This window comes from Morus notabilis, unplaced genomic scaffold (genome assembly GCF_000414095.1).
Source record: "Morus notabilis unplaced genomic scaffold, ASM41409v2 Scaffold24, whole genome shotgun sequence".
Classification (NCBI taxonomy): domain Eukaryota; kingdom Viridiplantae; phylum Streptophyta; class Magnoliopsida; order Rosales; family Moraceae; genus Morus; species Morus notabilis.
Genome location: NW_010368056.1, coordinates 13,829 through 32,317, shown reverse-complemented (window position 1 = coordinate 32,317; position 18,489 = coordinate 13,829). Strand labels below are relative to the sequence as shown.

Genomic DNA, 18,489 nt, shown 5'->3' with positions numbered 1-18,489 from the left:
CTCGACCACACTGACAGTTAAAGGAATGAACTTGCACTATGGACGGATCCAAGGAGTTCTTGTGGTTATTGATTTCTCAAGCAACAGATTCCAAGGTGAGATTCCGAATTGCATCGGGGGTTAACAAGGGCTTAGATTACTCAACCTTTCCAACAACATTCTTACTGGTAGAATTCCATCTTCTTTTGGGAACATGACGTGCCTCAAATCACTTGACGTGTCGCGAAACAAACTTTCTGGAGAGATTCCTCAAGAGTCTTGTGGAACTCACTTTCCTTGCTTTCTTCAACGTCTCTCGCAACCATCTCGCGGGACGAATACCACAAGGGAACCAACTCAACACATTTGACATTACCTCGTACATGGTAAACTCGGAATTGTGCGGTGATCCGATGTCCAAAAAGTGTGGTGATCCTGACCAATCTTCAACGGAACCCAGTTTGAGTCTTGGAGATGAAGAGAGAGATTGGGACTACTCTTTGTTCCGTGACTTCAATTGGCTAACGGTTGTTATTAGACTTGGCAGTGGAATAGTTGTTGGAGTCATGGTTCAGAACACTACTATGACAAAGAAGCAAGTGTTATGGTTGGCTAAGAAGATTTGATCTTTCCATTCATATCGTTGTTCTTAGTGAACTAGTATATATGATATGAACAATGTCAGGAGCACCTATGGTGTTTAACTCCATACACTAATAGAAGACGGGTTGTTCCTAAACATATAAGGTCTACCTTTTATTAGTTATCTACGCATTTTTCATATGATATATAGATATGCACACATTCGATTGTGTTCTATGTAGTATTTACATTTTCTTTATATGAATTGCAATAAGTTTTTACACAAATTACGAAACCAACATACAATCCATATTAGAAGAGAAAAAAAATAATATAACACGAATTTAAATCATGTATTTTTTGGCGCTTTCTTAAATTATATTGTTTCATATTGTTGTTTTTAATTTCCTATAAATTTTGGGAGTGTTAATTAAAAAACTAAACATATCTACCATTTTTTTGTTTGTGCTGTTTTGCTATTGTCATTGTTCTGTTATTTTGACATTATATCTAATCGGTGTTCTTTTTCATTTCGTTATTTGTTCATTTTTCAACGTACCACTTATTTCTAATATTTTATTTGTTATTCTCCTTTTGCAGGAATTTGAAGATGATAAAAAATGTAGATATCTTCTTAGTGGTTTAATAAGATTTGTCAATTTTAAGTTGATTTTGTGTGGTTTTTTTTTTTTTTCCCATCGAGATTCTTGATTGTGGTTAATGTTTGTAGCCTACATGTTTTTTCCATTAAAAAATGACATTTAAAGATATTTGGCATTCCAAACAGGGATCTACGCGACACAATACAATTTTTTATCATAAATTAAACCGTTAAAATTAATGTAACAAATTGGTAGGGAAAAAAGGACAGTTCCTAGAAATATCCTTCCAACTAATATATGGGATGAGATTTCTTTTAACGATGAGATTTCTTGTGAACTTTACTGGTAACTATTAATCAAATTTGTTTATTCGACCATGGAGTGTACGATTCTTTACAGCACTGAAGCATGACATTAACAATGATTGTTTACGTCATAAACTATTGACATGGAAAATGAGAATGGACTTTTGCAAGAAAACTTATGAGAACTAGTCAAAGTCGAAAAGCGAGAGCACAGAAATCCTTAAAAAAGCAAGCTAGCCCAAGCAGCCATGAAAGCAAACCCACCAAATGGAGCCAAGGCAGAATACTTTCTATCCTCAAGCAGCGCCGCTGCATAACATCTACAGAACCCAAATTTCGTAAAAATTAAATTCTAATAACATGAGCTCAGAATGGAGAATACTTCGTTACATTATAGTTTCTTCAAAGCAAACTAGTTAATCCAGAGATGATGACAAGTCCGATGTATACAAACATCATCAAGGGAAAAGAAAGCAATATATATATGTGTGTGTGTGTGTGTATATATATATCCATGTTTTTTAGGGGGGAACTATCTTTGCATGTAGCAATCCTCAATTGGATACTTTAAGCAACACGCATGGGCCAATGGCAATGACCTGTTGCACTCATATTGTGAAAGTAACTATACTTTTAAACTCGCCATATCAAGTTTTATTTTCTTTCTGAGAGATATAAATTAGCATCTACTGCAATATGCATTTTCTAACACATATAAGCCGTTTATTAGTTTAGCTTTTCCCATCAGAGCAGATAATAGACATGCTCTCTGATTTCATGGCATCTAATAAGGTGAGCACTTTTCACATATACATGGTTCCCTATGTCCCGAAAACCTCATTTAGCAATTCATTGAAACTATTCATCATGAATCCAAGGGATAAAGACCAGAAAATCTGTATCGTTTTTTAAGGAAGTGGCACAAAAGACTTGAAAAATTCAGAACAGAGTGTGTCACGGCCAGGCTTTTAAAGGACATTTGCAAGGGGGAAGTAGTGGTTTAATTTTGGAAAGTGTCATGAAGTTTGTATATAAAACAAATACGGATTTGTAACAGGACGTACACTGTAGAGAGATAAAAACAGATTTTTAGTTCAAAATTCCTTGAGAGAGAAACTAAGGCCCCGTTTGGTTCCTATACTTAAATCATGATTCGGATTCTGCTACAGTATTTTCATATCGTAAAAAAATTGAATTCAAAAATTTCTTCTCACAAAATTCTCGCCAATGAATCAGAATCACTAACTTGAACACGTGAACCAAACGAACCTAAGGTTTTTGGATTATCGGGTCTAGTGTATAGAGGGAGTAGTTTCTTGTTAGTGCTGCTTTCTCAAATGTTCTAGGCTAGGGATGTAGGCTGAATGCCAAACCTCATCGATCTCTCATCTCCTTCTTGTGTATTTGAGTGTTTTTTTTTTTTTTCCGGTTTACTGCACTTGCATAATGTGTTCTTGGTGACCAAAATGCAGTAAAAGAAATAACAAGTGGTATTAGAGGTCAGAACCGAGTCCATTTGCAATAGGTCTGCAAATCTGATCATAAAAGGTTCACAAGCAAAAAGAATTTGGTCTTTGGAGATTGAAGATGAGGGCACCACTCGTGCTGCAGGATCTTTTAGATCCCTTGGGTGGTTAAATGAAATTTCTAATTACTCTATTGGATAGAGAGAAGAAGGAGAATGGACAAGGCTCACAATCTCATTATTTAGAGTCTTCATGATTGGGTTCTCAAAACGTCCAGCAGGAGAAGATGCTGCATTGATTTGGTAGAAATTGGAAGATCTATGCATTACAAGATCATTTGCAAACAGGATTTTCTTGAAAAGAAAACTTCCCACGTTTCAGATGCCTACATGTAAATCAATTACTGATCATCTTAAGGCTTGTTTGGAAGGTATACTCAACCCCAAATCATAATTCTGCTACAGTGTTTTTTATCTCACAAAGAGTTTAAATTCCGAAATTTCCTCTCTCACAAAGTTCCTGCCAATGAACTCAAATCATGATTTGAGTATACCTTCCAAAGGAGCCCTTAATGATTTCAACGGAATTATTCTTGATCCAGAAAAAAATAGCTGTTAACATGGATGATGAAGATCAAGCAGTAATATGAATCAACTTGTAGGCCGAGTCTTATGAGAATTCCATTGACATTGATGCATGTATGCAGGGTTTTGCCACCAAGAAGTGCAAGCTGCAGTACTTTCCAAAGAACTGAAGATAAATCTGATAGGAAAGAATATAGCTCTAGAGAGGGATATGACCAAAGGAAGGACAGAAAGAGAGATTCAGAAAGTAAAAATCTATCAAGATCGATATGAAATACTACAAAGAAGAGATGCTTCCTATGTCACAGAGGAATTTCAAATGAGACTGCACAAAAAATAAAATAAAGAGAAAACTAAAAAAACAAGTCAGTTTCAGGAGATGTTGCCATTGTCGAAGACGAGTATGAAACTGCAGAAGTTCTAGCTACTAGATTCGTGGTGTTCATTCACATGTGTCCCTCCAACATTGGATTCAAGATTAGCAAGAAATTGATGGTGGAAAAGTTTTAATGGAAAATAATGCAGCATGAATAGTAACTGGTATGGTCACGGTGAAGCTTAAAACTAGAGACGGGGCACTGACAATTCTAACAAAAGTTAGGCACATTCTAACAAAAGTTAAGCTAGAACGTAATCCTCACGAGGGCTTTTGTAGAATGACTTTTCAAAAGTTTGTATTTGCAAAATGACTTGAGTTTTGGTTGTCATTTTGGCAAACTACCGTTTTCGTCTTTGGGTAACGTGGATTAGAGAATGTGTTTTCCAGGCAAAAAATAGTGTGCTCTTAAACTACGAAGGGCAGCATTTACAGGCAAAGAAGAAAATGGAACTTACGACCCAGAGAATGCTATAACACCAGCAGTCAAAAGTCCTCCGAACTGAAACAGAAACGCAAACAGTTTATACTCATGCAAAACAATGAAAACATAAGTTAATCAAACCGGGCTAAAACAAACACTTGGAATTGAATTCATAACAGGAAGAAAAGAAGAAGAAGAAAAAAAAAAGAACTCACAATGTTGGGGCGTTTAGTGATTGGAGCAGCAAGCAAAGCCACTGAATGAGCTAAATGGTAAACAGAGGCAGTTTGCCAAACCTTCCCATCATCGTTTACAAAAAGGTTATTATAGGAAAAAAAAAAAACGCCCACAAATTATTGGTAATAATGAAATGGGCATTGAGAAATAAACCTCTTTGTAAACTGGGTTTTTGGGATTGAAGAGGTGGGAACCATATGCCCCCAAACCAACAGCGGCCACTCCTGTTTTTCATTCCAAAGAGGGATCATTTTCTTCTGGGTTTTTAGTTTTTCACCCAAAAGCAAAAATCAAGAGAGAAAAATACCAGAGATCGCAGCGACTTTGTGCCAGTGAAGAGGAACCATTCTTTGCTTGAGAGGTTGGGCTTCGACTTCCGGATTCAAAGGATCGGAGCGAGTCGAACTTACAGGTTCTACTTCTGCCCTCGAGCTCATTGTAGTACGTTTCCACTTTCCACACGACGTCGTTCTCGTTTCGTTTTCTTATATATGAAATGAAATCTAGTAGGGATGGCAACGGACGGACATTATTATCCTCTTTTGTCTTGTCCCAGCCACAGTACTCATTATTACACAATGCTACGAGATCGATTTTTACTGTTCAAAGAACCATGTTATGTACTTCTATTTTTTGTCCGTCATTTTCTTCTGCCTTTTCGTGTAGTGGATTCCAGCTGGTTTTATTTTCTTTTCTTTTTCAGACGCTTTTTCCAAACACGTGTCCGCGTTTTCGTTTTCTCTTATGCGAAATATGTTCCTCAAACTTTCTACCGGCTCTTATTAATTAAAGTTGTAATTTGAGTTTATATTTAATTATATATATTTAAGTTATAATTTAAGATAAATATTTTTTTAAATTTATATTTAAATGAGTTAAAATTTAAATTTATATTTAGATAGTATTTTAATAAAGAAAAAAATAGGTCAAGACTTAAGATGAATTAAAATTAATAGACCAATAGTTTACATAAGTTAATAAATTGGCTAGATTATTCTTTTTGTCCATAACTTGTCTGGTTATGAACCATAAATTGACAAGTTATTATCCATAAATCACGGTTTTTGTCCATAACTTGTCTGGCTATGAATCATAACTTGACAAGTTTGTCCATAACTTATCTGGTTATAAACTATAGCTTTACAAGTTATGACCTATTAATTTCTATAGCTAAAAGTTGGCTTATATACTTCCTTAAACTTTTCATAATGGCCTATTTTCTACTATTTTCGTTTAATAAAAACTCAATAGTGATGAAAAATTTTAATAGGGTATATATGTGATGTTTTATTCATATTTCTGTTGTCAACGTATAGAAAAAAATTATCTCAATCAGGATTAAAATGAAAAAGTTTTGAGATTTTTAAGAATAAAAAATTAATGTTCATTAACTTAAATTCGAGTTTATGAACTCGAGTTGAAAGGAAAACTCCCGTTCATTTCGCTGATTCGAGTTTAAAATTCGAGTTTTGCTACAGTAAAAAAGCTCTCAGAAACAGTCACATCTAACTTTTTTACTATAGTAAAAAGCATTCACATAAAATCACATCTCAATTCGAATTAAAAAATTAAATCAGCGAACTAAACGAGCCATTGAACTCGAGTTTAGCCATAAACTTGAGTTCAAACTCAAATTTAAACTCAAATTTTACAAAAAAATATAAATTTAAATAAAATTATAACTCGAGTTTAAAGTTTTTCTCAATTTAATTCTAAAAGAACAACCCCTACTTTTCTTGCGTTTTGTTCATCTTCATATTTCTTCTTCTACAGTGGTTTGGAACAGATGTTTTGCCTTTCTTTTTCTGTGCCTTTTTGTGTAATGGATTTTAGCTGGTTTTATTTTCTCTTCTTCGATCTTTTGGAATTTTACCTTTCGGTTTGGGTTTTTTGTTTCTTTTCTTTGTTTTTCTTCTCTTACTGCTTCCTGAAAACTATTTCTTTACTTTTTCTGGTGAGTTGTCATTGTTCTTCTACTTTATTTACTGTTAGTTTCTGGTTTTTCACTTCTATTTGAGGCTTTTTACTTTTCTTGGGTTTTTTTCCTCTTCATTTTTCGAATTTTTTTCCTCATTTTTCTTCTTTTGCTGTGTTTTGGAACGGATCTTATGCTTTTCTTCTGGGTTTTCTCTTTCTTTCTTCTTCAAAAAAATTTTCCCCACTATTTTTTTAATTGCGTTTTAGACCACATTTATCTTTTTTTTTTTTTTTTTTTTTTTTTTTTTTCTGGGTTTCTATCTTTTGGTTTTCTATTTATTCTCTCGATGTATATATATATCCGTGCTATTTGCACGGGTAACACACTAATTTAAACTAAGGCGGGTTCTTGACAAAATGAAAAGAGAAATATTTTTTTAAAATTTTTTCTTCTCAATAAAAAATTATTTTTGTACTTACCCATTTAGTCACTAAAAAGTTATTAAAATTTAAAGAAAATTTCATTAAATTAATTAAAAAAATCTGCATTATAATTATTGATATCTCATGAAAATAAATCGGTCTTAGAGTCAAATCCAAACTCTAAAAATACAAACCAAAGTCTCAAAACTAAACCGAAACTAACTTAGAACTAAAATAAGTTTTTGAAATTTAATTAAAAAACTGAAGCAGAGGTGTTTTGGGACTTTTTTGTTTTTTTTAGAAACCACTCACCAAACTAAAAGTTATTTTTTCTGATATTTTTAACAAAAACTAAAACGAAATCACTCATAAATTTGAGCAATTTAGTTTGGGTGGTTGAAGTTTAAGACTAAAATTGTTTTCAATAATTCATAAAGATTATAAAATAGTTAATTAATAAAAATAAAAATAAAATTCAAGTTTAGCATATAATTAAAAAATAACAATGTTTAACGATTCACCATTTAAAGTTTTAATACAAACCAATCTTAGTTCTTCAATTAAAGTGGTTTGGGCGATGATAATTATCGAATTCAAAAGAAATTCAACAATGGATTTTCTCATTTCAAATATGTTACCTCTATAAGAGATTTCTATGCCGAGTTAAAAAAAAAACAATATAAATAAATAAAATACAATAAATACAGTTATGAAGAGTTAGATTTCATTAAATTCTATTAAATTGAATATTATTTTTTAATATGATATGTTTTTCTTTTTCTCATATTCTACAACATAATTTTCTTTTGAAAGGGGTAAAAAGAAAATTTGAGAGGAAGAATTTGAACTCTAATTATAATCAAATAAACCACAAAATATATGGGGAACTACCCTCAATAATTTATACCTCAAAATATTGGGGGGAAAAAAGCAAGGAACGAGTGACGGCAGATTGGCCTAAAATGACTTTGCAACTTGAGGGGTAGGTTTTCAACCACGATGTCAAAACAATTGTTGATCAAGGCAAATCACATTATATCAGCCCAAAAATGAAATTAAGAATAAAAAATAGTAAAGTAGTTGAATCGCATGCATATTTGGGCATGCTCTTTCTGATAATTATGTACTTTGGTTGGACCCAACGATTCAGATGTATAAAGTAAACACTTTAATAATAAAAGCTGAATTGAAACCAACATGCTAATGGGTGGGTTTGGTAGAGATTTTAGGAGCTTAAAATGAATTCTCTACCTAGCTAAAGTTATTTTTAGTATTTGGTAAACACCTCAAAAAGTGCTTCTTAGAGAATTTATGGGGAATTTTAGGGGGAAATCAGAAGCAGCCTTTTGGCTGCTTCTGCTGGTAGATTGTGTGGGAATCTACTGGGCTCATTAATGAAATTTTCATTATTCCCAAAATACCCTCGCTGAATCAAACAATTTCCCTTAGCCAATTTTTTTTTTCTGTTCGATCAGTGGTGTTCCCCTCTCAGACTGCCTCTGCTCTCTCTCAGCCGAGCTCTCTCTCCTGTTTCTCTTTCTTCTATCTCCCTGTTCTCTCGGACTCCCTTTCTCCATTTCCGTTTGGTTGCTCTTGCGATTGTCGGCCAGGCGGAGTCGCTCCTCTCTCTCAGTTCTCGCGGGTTGTTCTCGTTAGGGTTTCTGCGATTTCGTCGTTGGTTGAGTAGATTTACCAGTTAGAGCTCATCCTAACGCAACAGCCTCTGTAAGTACTCCATTGAGCTTTTTTTTGAATGTTGATTTGGTTGTGTTCTCTGGGTTGATGGATTTTTTGTGAAAATTTTTTATCTCTCTGCTATGTAACCCCTTTGTTTTGACCGGATTCTAACTCACCCACTTTTTCTATTGCTCATGTCTGTTATCTATTTGGGAGTGTAGCTCATTTATAAGTCATGGAAGTCAATAGTGGATGACTTAAAGTGGCAGGAAACATTGATGCCTGAAAGCTCAATTTTTTTGCTTTCTATTCTCATGCGTTAATGACCTAAATGGATGAGAAAATTTACATCAGTTGCTTCCAAAAAAAAGTATGGATAGAAAATATATTGAAAGGAGGGAATAAGCAAGAGGAAAAACCAGATGGCATAGTTAACGCTAGTCAAACTTCGTCCAGTAATCGTGTTTTGCTTTAATTTCTTTCACCTAGGAGAGGATACAAGTGCAGGTCTCTAATTTACCATTATTACTCAAGAATCTTAACATAATCATGTAAGAAAGTGAGAAATCTATTGTAGCTCATCTGGATTATCTTAAGACTTATTCACACCTCACGGATACATGTGTTCGAGTCCCACATAATTGAGGTTCTTAATTTATTGGTATAATTGATAGCTTTATTCACACCTTTTATTTGATGGATGACGTCTTCTAAGCTGATTTATTGTTAACTTCCGCTGTAAAAATTCCTGCCTCAGACATGTTTCTTTTTTTTTCAATTTTTTTATGATGATTATGAGGATGATCAAACTCTCTCACAAAGTAAAGATGTGGTGATGTTTTATGTATGTGTAATTGTGATGATACTTTGATTTGGAATTAGCTAGCTAGTTATGTCACTAGTGGTGGTGAAGGGTATTTAGTTTGGGAAGGGGAAACATGAATCTTAACATAATTGTGGGAACAATATATAGCTTTGCTCTTAATGTTATCCACCTGACACATATTAGCTTAGCACCTTTCATATTGAAGCAAAAACTGTAATTGTGTCAATTTACACATTAGCTTGAATTACATCATTGATGAGTATACCAATGTAAAATTAGAAAGAAGAGGAAAGAAACCGTGGATGGTTAGGTAGGATGTGGTATTTTCATTTTAGAGGCTTGAGAAACAAGAAAAACAGCTTTTGAGATAGGAGAGCTTGTGAGATAGAAACAAGAAAAACCATGGATAGATAGAGGAAAGAAACAAGAACAGGGATGGTAGTTCTGTTTCTTTATTCATGCCTATGTTATTTATTTGTAGCTTAAATTGGTTGATCATTTGTCATTTTTTACCGTTCTATTTGTTTTTACCATTCAATTGCAATACTAGCAAGAATGGAGGTTGACACTCTTGTGGTTTCGTTTGCTTGGCTATTTGTTCATTATTATTTGCTTAAAAAAGCCTTAAGTTGCTTTAGTTATTTTTATTATCTACAAATATGTGTTGGGTTTATAATGGTGGCAGTACTTTCAGTCATCATTTGTTCAAATGGAGGGTAGTGCAACACAAGGTAAAGCGATATGGGATTCCGAGGCAATAGAGCTTTTTTGTGATTTGTGTATCAAAGAGGTTGAAGGTGGACACCGACCTAGAACACATCTTGACAAAGTTGGATGGGAAATTGTAATTCGAAAATTTAGCGAAGCAACCAAACGAGTGTATAAAAGAACACAATTGAAGAATAAGTGGGATGCTTTGAAGAATGATTGGAAACTTTGGAAGGACCTTGTTGGGAAGGAAACTGGTTTAGGTTGGAACAATAAAAAGAATACTATTGATGCATTTGAGGAATGGTGGCATAAAAAATTGCAGGTATACGAATGAAGTTGCATATTATTGATAGTGTAGTGTTGGTGTGTGGCAGGTTTAATTTATTAAAGTACTTTTACAGATTCATCCTAACGCATCGAAGTTTCACACTCGGGGAATTGAACCAGAGTTTGAGGAAAAGTTGAATAGGATATTTACTAATATTGTGGCCACAGGGGTGTATGCTTGGACACCCGCATCTGGACAGATGACATGTGAGGATGATAAAACAACAAATGAAATGATATCTCCACTTGAACAACTTGAGAGTAGTGGATCATCAGATGCACCTATCAGAAGAGAAATGTCACAGGACCCTAAGAAGAAGCGTCCAATCGAGCTAGATGAGGGACAAAAGAAATTCAAAAGAGGGAAAGGCAAGGATAAAGTTGGCGGTGCGGCCAAATTGTCTCATCAAATTGAGCGCCTTTTCACTGTAGTGGAGACTATTAGTTCCGGATCATCCATTGCACAAACTAAAGGACCAGATTATAGCATGACATGAGTTATTGAAGTCCTTGAATCTCTACCTGGATTAGAGAGTGGGAGCGAGTTGTATTTTTTTGCTATCCACTTGTGCGTAGACACGATTAAAAGAAAGTCATTTTTTGCTTTGAAACGACCTGAGTTGCAGCTTAACTGGCTTAAGTTTGAGCACGGCCTAGGATCATCCTTTTAAATTCCCTAGAGTGTCCCTTGAGTCTTCCTTTACTATGAGTAATATTTTAGTGTGGCTTTCATTAATTATGTACCAGAGTGTTTTTTTTTCCATGCTTTCGAATACATTGTATTAAATATTGTACTCTATTTTTATCCATCAGACATTGATATTTTCTATTATTTCATTTGAACATTGTTTACATGCAGGTTTCTTCATTATTAGCTGGGATGACTGACAATATTACCCAGCTACGTTTACAACTTGTTTGTGTTACTGCACACATCATTGAACAATATTATAATAAGTATATTCACAAAAATCCTTGTATGAACTCTGCTTAAATTGGAAACATGTGGGTAATGGAATTATTAGGCGGACATGAAATTAGAAGTTATAGAATGTTTAGAATGGATAAGGATGTGTTTATGTCCCTATGTAATGACTTGCAATGTAACTACGGATTACAGGGATCAAGAAATATGTCTGCGTTTGAAATAGTCGGAATGTTTTTGTTCATTTTAGGTCAGGGTGCGAGAAATCGTTCAACACAAGAACGATTTCAACACTCTGGTGAAACAATTAGTAGATATTTTGAGTATGTTCTAGACATTGTTTGTCGTATGAGTATGGATGTTATAAAGCCTGATGATCCAGAGTTTAGTGGAGTGCCTCAAGAGATATTAGTGGATTGTAGATATATGCCTCATTTTAAGGTATTCTCTTAGTTCATAATATGCTTCCTTCCTTATTTAAAGTATTCACTTTAAACGTAGAACTTTCTTTTTTTTAGAACTATATTGGTGCAATAGATGGCGTACACGTTCCAGCTATAATACGACTAGAAGATCAAGTCCCATTTATTGGTAGAAAGCGTGTGCCAACCTAAAATGTGATGGTTGCCTGTGATTTGAATATGAAATTTACATATGCATATGCAAGTTGGGAAGGTAGTGCTCATGATACAAGAATATTCTTAGCAGCACTACGCCGTACAAGTTTGAAGTTCCCAAAACCACCAGAAGGTTAAAACCTCTTCTATATTCATGAGAATGCTGTTTTATAATGTACTAAGTCTTTTTGTTTGTATCTCAATAGGTAAATACTATTTAGTTGACGCGGGTTATCCACAATTAAAAGGATTTCTTGGACCTTATAGAGGAGAATGATACCATTTAGAACAATTTCGAATGGGTCATCGACCAACTGGTTATAAAGAGGTATTTAACCAAGCACATTCTTCTCTTCGAAGTGTCATTGAACGCACATTTGGTGTCTGGAAGAAAAAATAGAAAATTTTGAAAGACATGCCAAATTATGCGTTTGCAAAGCAAGTGAAAATAGTTATTGCTACAATGGCGCTCCATAACTACATTAGGAAGCATCATAAGCGTGATCTACATTTTCAAAGGGTCGAGGATAATCTAGATGATTTTGTTTATGAAGAGAATCAACCATATAACAATAATGTAGAAGAGAATGAAGCTTTACTATCACTGGAAATAGATGAAGTACGAGATCAAATTGCAGTAAGCTTAATGAATACGACTTAATTCTTTTCATTTGAGTTAAGTTTGTAGGTATATATGTGTGTATTTGTAGGACTTAAGTTTGTATTTGTAGGTATATACGTGGGGTGTGTGTATGGATATATATGTTTGTATTTACGTTTGTGTGTGGATATATATGTTTGTATTTACGTGTGTGTGTGTATTTTGTATTTGGTTCTTTGCCTATTGTACTAGCTTCCCGCGGTCACTGTGTTATGGTTGTCTCTCCGATATATCTTAATGGCACTGCTGCAGATAAGAAATTTACAAGTATTGTTGACACGGAATCTCGCATCAAGGTGCCTTACTTTGGAGGATAGCAAGAGGTCGCCTTCTTCCATGAGTATAGGGAAGGTGTCGATTGGGTAAGAAATCTGCAGGCTTCTTATAGAAGTAGTTTATTCATATAATGTAAGTCCTATTTGTTTCCTTTATCACGATGAGTACTTTTCCTCTTTGTTACAGGTGTTTGTGGACCATCTAGCATACCATAAGTAGTTTATTCTCATTTGGTTTTATAATTTCGGTTCACTTTGCTTTGCCTAGCATGTGAAGCCCATTGGTAAGTGTTTACAATTGGGGTTTTGGGGCTTCATTTGCTAGTGTATTTGCTGCCATTGCGTACTTGTCACTACGAATGAAAGGTTAGTCTTTACAATTGGTGAATTGAAGGTGAAAATTTGGTTTCATGGTATTGAGGTTTTGTTAAAATACTTAGGATTATGGTTGTGAATATTGAACGGGTATTTGCCTTTGTTGAGGACAGTGCATTTTATTTTTATAGGACTTGACTTTAAAATTACTAGCCCATTGCATGGGATACAGAATGCAAATGATACTAAAGGTAGTGAAAACAGAACTACTGACTATGACAAATCTGATGGAGACTTTCTTGATGTGGAGATGGGTTTGGAGTTGGAACCGGATGTTGTTAGTGAAAATGTTGCTTCAAGTATGTCAAAATTTCACATTTCTCAGCTAATGTGGTCATTGCTATGTTGTTTTATGCTACAATGGTTTCTAATTGGTCTTTTAACAAAATTCAGCATTTACAGAAAAGGTTGAACGTGTTATAATCCCCGTAGTTATGGATTCTACTGATGAGTGCGTAATTTATGCACTCATTCGTTACTCCTTTAGCTAGTTTTAGCGTGTTTTTCCTCAAGTAGTTATGTGGATTTGATGACTTTCCCTTGAGTGTGTAGGAAAGGGTGAAATCGCTGAGTTTTGAGGCATTTTTGGTAAAAAAGATAGAGAACGAGGCGATATGGCGCCTTCAGATGGCGATGCGACTCGAAAAGGAGCAAAATCGAGCAAACCTATGCGAAGGACCAGAGAGGGATGCGATATGTCACCTCCTTTGTGGAGTTATGTCGCCTCCTTTAGGCGATATGTCGCCTATTCTAGTGGATATGTCGCCTGATTTACCTGATTTTATTAGAAACACGCGTTTTGCCCTAGTTTGGTGCAGGGACTTTTATGGAAAGTGAGAATTAGCTTCTTGGGGATGTGTTGGACGTGGAATATAAGGAGGAGAGGCCAAAAACTGAAGGGAAGGAGGAGAAAAAGGGTTTGCAAAAGAAGAAAAACTGAATCGGAGAGGATTCGAGGGAAATTTCAGCGATTCTTCAAGAATTCCAAGCATTCTTCATTCTCTTCTTATCTTTCTTCTTGTATTTTTCTGAGTTTTGAATATTATTTTGAGATTGTGAACCACATGATGTGTGGCTAATTTTCTTATTTGTTAGGGTTTAGATGAATCTCTATTTGTGATTATTGTTTCGACGTTTTAATGTGCATTTAATTAAAGCTATTCGTTTCTTCCGTGTTCTATTTTGAATTATTGCTGCTAAATCTATGATTTACATATTGCCATGCTTTATGAGATTTTGAATTGGGCAGATTTTTATTTTGAGGATTAATACTTGAGAGGAGAACGTTCAAGCAATCAAGAAACGGATAGAACAACTTAGGTTGGTGTGAGATCGAGAGATAAACATTGCCTAGGTAACCGAAACAATTTTAGGTTGTGAAATTAAGAAGTGGAATTCCAGAAATTGTTTCGAGAGTGGAACTTAATGAAGGTAGGGATGAATAGTTGTATAGAGATATAGGCTTGATATCACCTACACATTCTTTATGCGGCACTCGAGAAAGAGTATAAGGATATACATTACTCTAGGTTCTTAAGAACGTTGAGTTAGGTTAGGCACATTACTACGGAGAAACATAATCGCAATAGAGTGAAGTCAAGACCCTAGCATTTTTATCATATTGATTTTCCGTTCTAATTTCAGCACGTATTATTAATTACTGTCATCTTTCCTTTTGATTTAGTTTTCCTTTATTTTAGTTTTTCTTTGAGTTTATCACATCCAAATTTGATCGCTTAGATAAAGTTAAGATATGATATTCACAATAGTTAGTTTATATTCTTAACGCCAATCCTCGTGGGACGATATCGGTCTTCGGACCACTTTATTACTTGTACGACTTGTGCACTTGCAAGCATAGTCAAATTATATTTGCAACAAGTTTTTGGCGCCGTTGTTGGGGATTGAACGACTAAGAATTAGATTACTATAGTGAAGAAATATCTTGTTTTAATATAAGTTTTTTTTTTATTTATCTATTTTTCTTTTGTTGTGTTCGTAGGTGCATGCAAAAAGCACGTGGCTCGGAACTCTTGCCTTTGGATTCAGAAATCGAATGAGCTGTTCGAGCATTAAGGAGAGAACGACGAGCTAGGGCTAAGAACATGGCCGAGGAACAAAACCAAGCAGACCAGCAACGGACGTTGCGAGATTATTTCAAGCCCGTAGTGAACGAGAATTATTCGGGCATCCAACGTCAACAAGTCAATGCCAACAACTTCGAGCTCAAGCCGGCCCTCGTCAACATGGTCCAGCAGAACCAATATGGAGGCTTGCCGCACGAGGATCCCAATATCCATTTGGCCACTTTTCTGGAGATTTGTGACACAGTGAAGATTAATGGAGTGAGTGTCGAGATCATCCGTTTGAAACTCTTCCCATTCTCCTTGCGATACCGGGCTCGGTCATGGCTTCAATCTTTACCATCAGGGAGTGTAGCCGCATAGGAGGACATGGCCCAAAAGTTCCTCATCAAATTCTTTCTGCCCTCCAAGACGTCTCAACTGAGGACCGAGATTACTCAATTTCAACAGTTTGAGTATGAACAATTATATGAGGCATGGGAACGGTTTAAAGAGATGCTCTGCAAGTGTCCTCAACACGGTATTGAGGATTGGTTCCAAGTTCAACTTTTCTACAATGGGCTTACTGGGCAAACTAAGGCTCATATTGATGCAGCGGCTGGTGGGACCATCTTGTCAAAGACACCCGGGGATGCACTCAATCTCTTTGAGGACATGGCAATGAATAGTTGTCAATGGCAAAACGAGCAGTCCCCTGTGAAGAGAGCAACAGGATTATGATGTGGATCAAACGACATCTCTCATGGCTCAAATGGCGCTCTTGACTACTCAAATCCAGGGACTTACCGCAGCCAATGCCAATGGTAATCAAGAAGTTGTAAAGATGGCACAAGCTTCAAGCTCAAGTGATTCATATGATGAGCTGTCACTTTGTCAACCGTAGCTACAATTTTAGGCCCAACAACAACTTACCGACATACTATCATCCCAGGCTCAAAAAACCATGAAAATTTCTCTTATGCCAACAACCGGAATGTTTTACAACCAACTCTGGAGTCGAGTAAACCGGCAATGGAAAAGCCTTCCTCATCACTTGAAGAGCTTTTGAAGACGTATATTGTGGACTCTAAGGCTCGTCTTGATCAACATGACGCTCATCTCAACAACATTCAAACTCACTACACCAATTTAGGAGGCACTATGAAGGCACTAGAAACACAAGTTGGCCAATTGGCTAATGCTATAAAAGGGCAATCATCAAGGTCCTTCCCAAGCAACACCGAGAAGAACCCAAGGGAGTGCAAGGCCATCACATTGAGGAGTGGTAAAGAGCTTGAAAGCCCGAGTGCTCAAAACGCCATGGTTGATGAGGAGCCTATCAAGAGCAACGATGATGGTAAGGACAAGTCAAAGGAGGAAAATCTGAAGGCGAAGAAGGAAGCACCGGTGGTTAGACCGGGTTCGATCACTTTTCTGGATAACCCACCTCGTATCACTCCCCCATTGCCATTCCCTCAACGGTTCCAGAAGAAGGCATTTGACGAGCAATTTGAGAAATTTCTTAATATCTTCAAGAGGATCCACATCAACATCCCCTTCGTGGACGCTCTAGAGCAAATGCCAAACTATGCCAAATTTTGGAGAGGTCACCCCTACAATTATCTCCTTGCAAATGGCGGATAGGTCCATTACCTACCCATGGGGAATCATTGAAGACGTATTGGTAAAGGTGGATAAGTTCATCTTCCCGGTTGATTTTGTAGTTTTGGACATGGAAGAAGATCAGGAAATCCCCATTATCCTTGGAAGGCTTTTCCTAGCTACCGGAAGGGCTTTAATAGATGTGCATAGTGGGAACTTGACTCTAAGGGTTAATGAGGAGAAAGCCATCTTCAACATCTTAAATCCTAAGAGGTCTCCGCAAGAAAAGCCGACATGCAACCGAGTGGAGGAATTGAAATCTTGTATCAAGGAGTTCACTCAAGAAGTTATGCCGAAAGACTCTTTGGGGAATGGTCCTACCAATTCCCTAACCATAAAAAAATTGAGCAATGAACATTGTCCCAAGAAAGATGATGCGGGGGAGTATATTGTTAAGAGGGCTGAAGCCATTGCCACCCCGATGAATAATGAAATGGTGGTGGCCAAGAAGAAAGCCAAGAAGAAGCATGACCAGCGAACCTCGTGGCAAGATCTCACTCTGGGCCAACGCGTCCTTCTTTTCAACTCTCAATTGAAGCTCTCCCCTGAAAAGGTGGAGTCAAGATTATCTGAAACATTTAAGATCAAGCGAGTGTTTTCATTCTGTACCATCGAGCTAGAACCAGGAGGATGAAGTCGTGTTCATGTCCAGCTAGGGACGTTAAATCAAGCGCTTCGTGGGAGGCAACCCACATATGATTTTTCGTTGATTCTGTGTCAAATGGGTTTCATTGTAAAAAAAAAAAAAAAAAAAAGAAAAAAAGAAAAAAAAAGCAAATAAGGAGAGGGAGACAGAATGACAGGTGATATGTCGCCTGTCAATAGGCGATATGTCGCCTGAAGGATTTTGACAGCCATATTAGTCTCCGGGAACCTCAGATGGCGAACCCGACGGTGGAATTGATGATGCTGGATGAGGTATGGCCGATAACACTTAGACCGGCCGTGAGGTATTGTTTTTCTTTCCTTTGCCCTTTGAGTTTTAACGCCGAACAGTGGAGACATTGTTCCTTTTAAGTTTGGGGGAGAGTATCATTTTCTTTTCTTTTGTTATCATCTCTACCTATTGATGTTCTTTTTGTAGGGTAGTTAGATTTCAATTTATTTTGATATTTGTACCGAACTGAGTGTTGTATTACATATGACTTTGGGCTTCGATGATGACTTCATGCTAAACCCTCTTCTTTCATTTAGTATGTGTCTCTATATCTTTGACTGTGTGCTTGATCTATCATGCTTGCTTTTGATGTTGTTATCTCTATTTCTAAGCACATGTCTATCTACCTTTCCTTATTTGATGTGTGGCTTTGTGTGCAATTTTGAGACTTTTTATCGCAATGAGAACGCTAGAACTTACCCAAAGGACTTGTCGAGGTGAAATTCTAGGTCTTTGTTGTGTTGATAGGATAGAGGCCCTCTTTGGACCGTTTGAGCCAAAAAGCTAACCCGAGCAACATATTATCCATAGAGTCCCT

At 36.1% G+C, this 18,489-nt stretch overlaps 3 protein-coding genes and 1 non-coding gene across 4 annotated transcripts; 2 read left to right on the top strand and 2 right to left on the bottom strand.

Moving 5' to 3' along the window:
• Positions 1–1,471: 1,471 nt before the first annotated feature.
• Positions 1,472–5,124, bottom strand: LOC21402910 (transmembrane protein 256 homolog). Its single transcript, XM_024176329.1, has 5 exons — positions 4,863–5,124; positions 4,709–4,779; positions 4,534–4,614; positions 4,353–4,396; positions 1,472–1,788 (listed from the first exon to the last, which is right to left on the bottom strand). Exons 1-5 carry the CDS (start codon positions 4,990–4,992, stop codon positions 1,689–1,691), a joined length of 426 nt encoding a protein of 141 aa, XP_024032097.1. The 5' UTR covers positions 4,993–5,124; the 3' UTR covers positions 1,472–1,688.
• A 4,983-nt stretch (positions 5,125–10,107) lies between these two features.
• Positions 10,108–10,933, top strand: LOC112094711 (L10-interacting MYB domain-containing protein-like). Its single transcript, XM_024176323.1, has 2 exons — positions 10,108–10,431; positions 10,511–10,933. The coding sequence occupies exons 1-2, from the start codon at positions 10,108–10,110 to the stop codon at positions 10,931–10,933; spliced, it is 747 nt and encodes a 248-aa protein (XP_024032091.1).
• A 4,857-nt stretch (positions 10,934–15,790) lies between these two features.
• LOC112094715 lies at positions 15,791–15,897 on the bottom strand. The gene has a single exon (XR_002903652.1). It is a non-coding gene; the product is annotated as a small nucleolar RNA R71 (small nucleolar RNA).
• A 487-nt stretch (positions 15,898–16,384) lies between these two features.
• LOC112094710 lies at positions 16,385–16,996 on the top strand. The gene has a single exon (XM_024176322.1). The coding sequence runs from the start codon at positions 16,385–16,387 to the stop codon at positions 16,994–16,996; it is 612 nt and encodes a 203-aa protein (XP_024032090.1).
• The last annotated feature ends 1,493 nt before the right edge of the window (positions 16,997–18,489 follow it).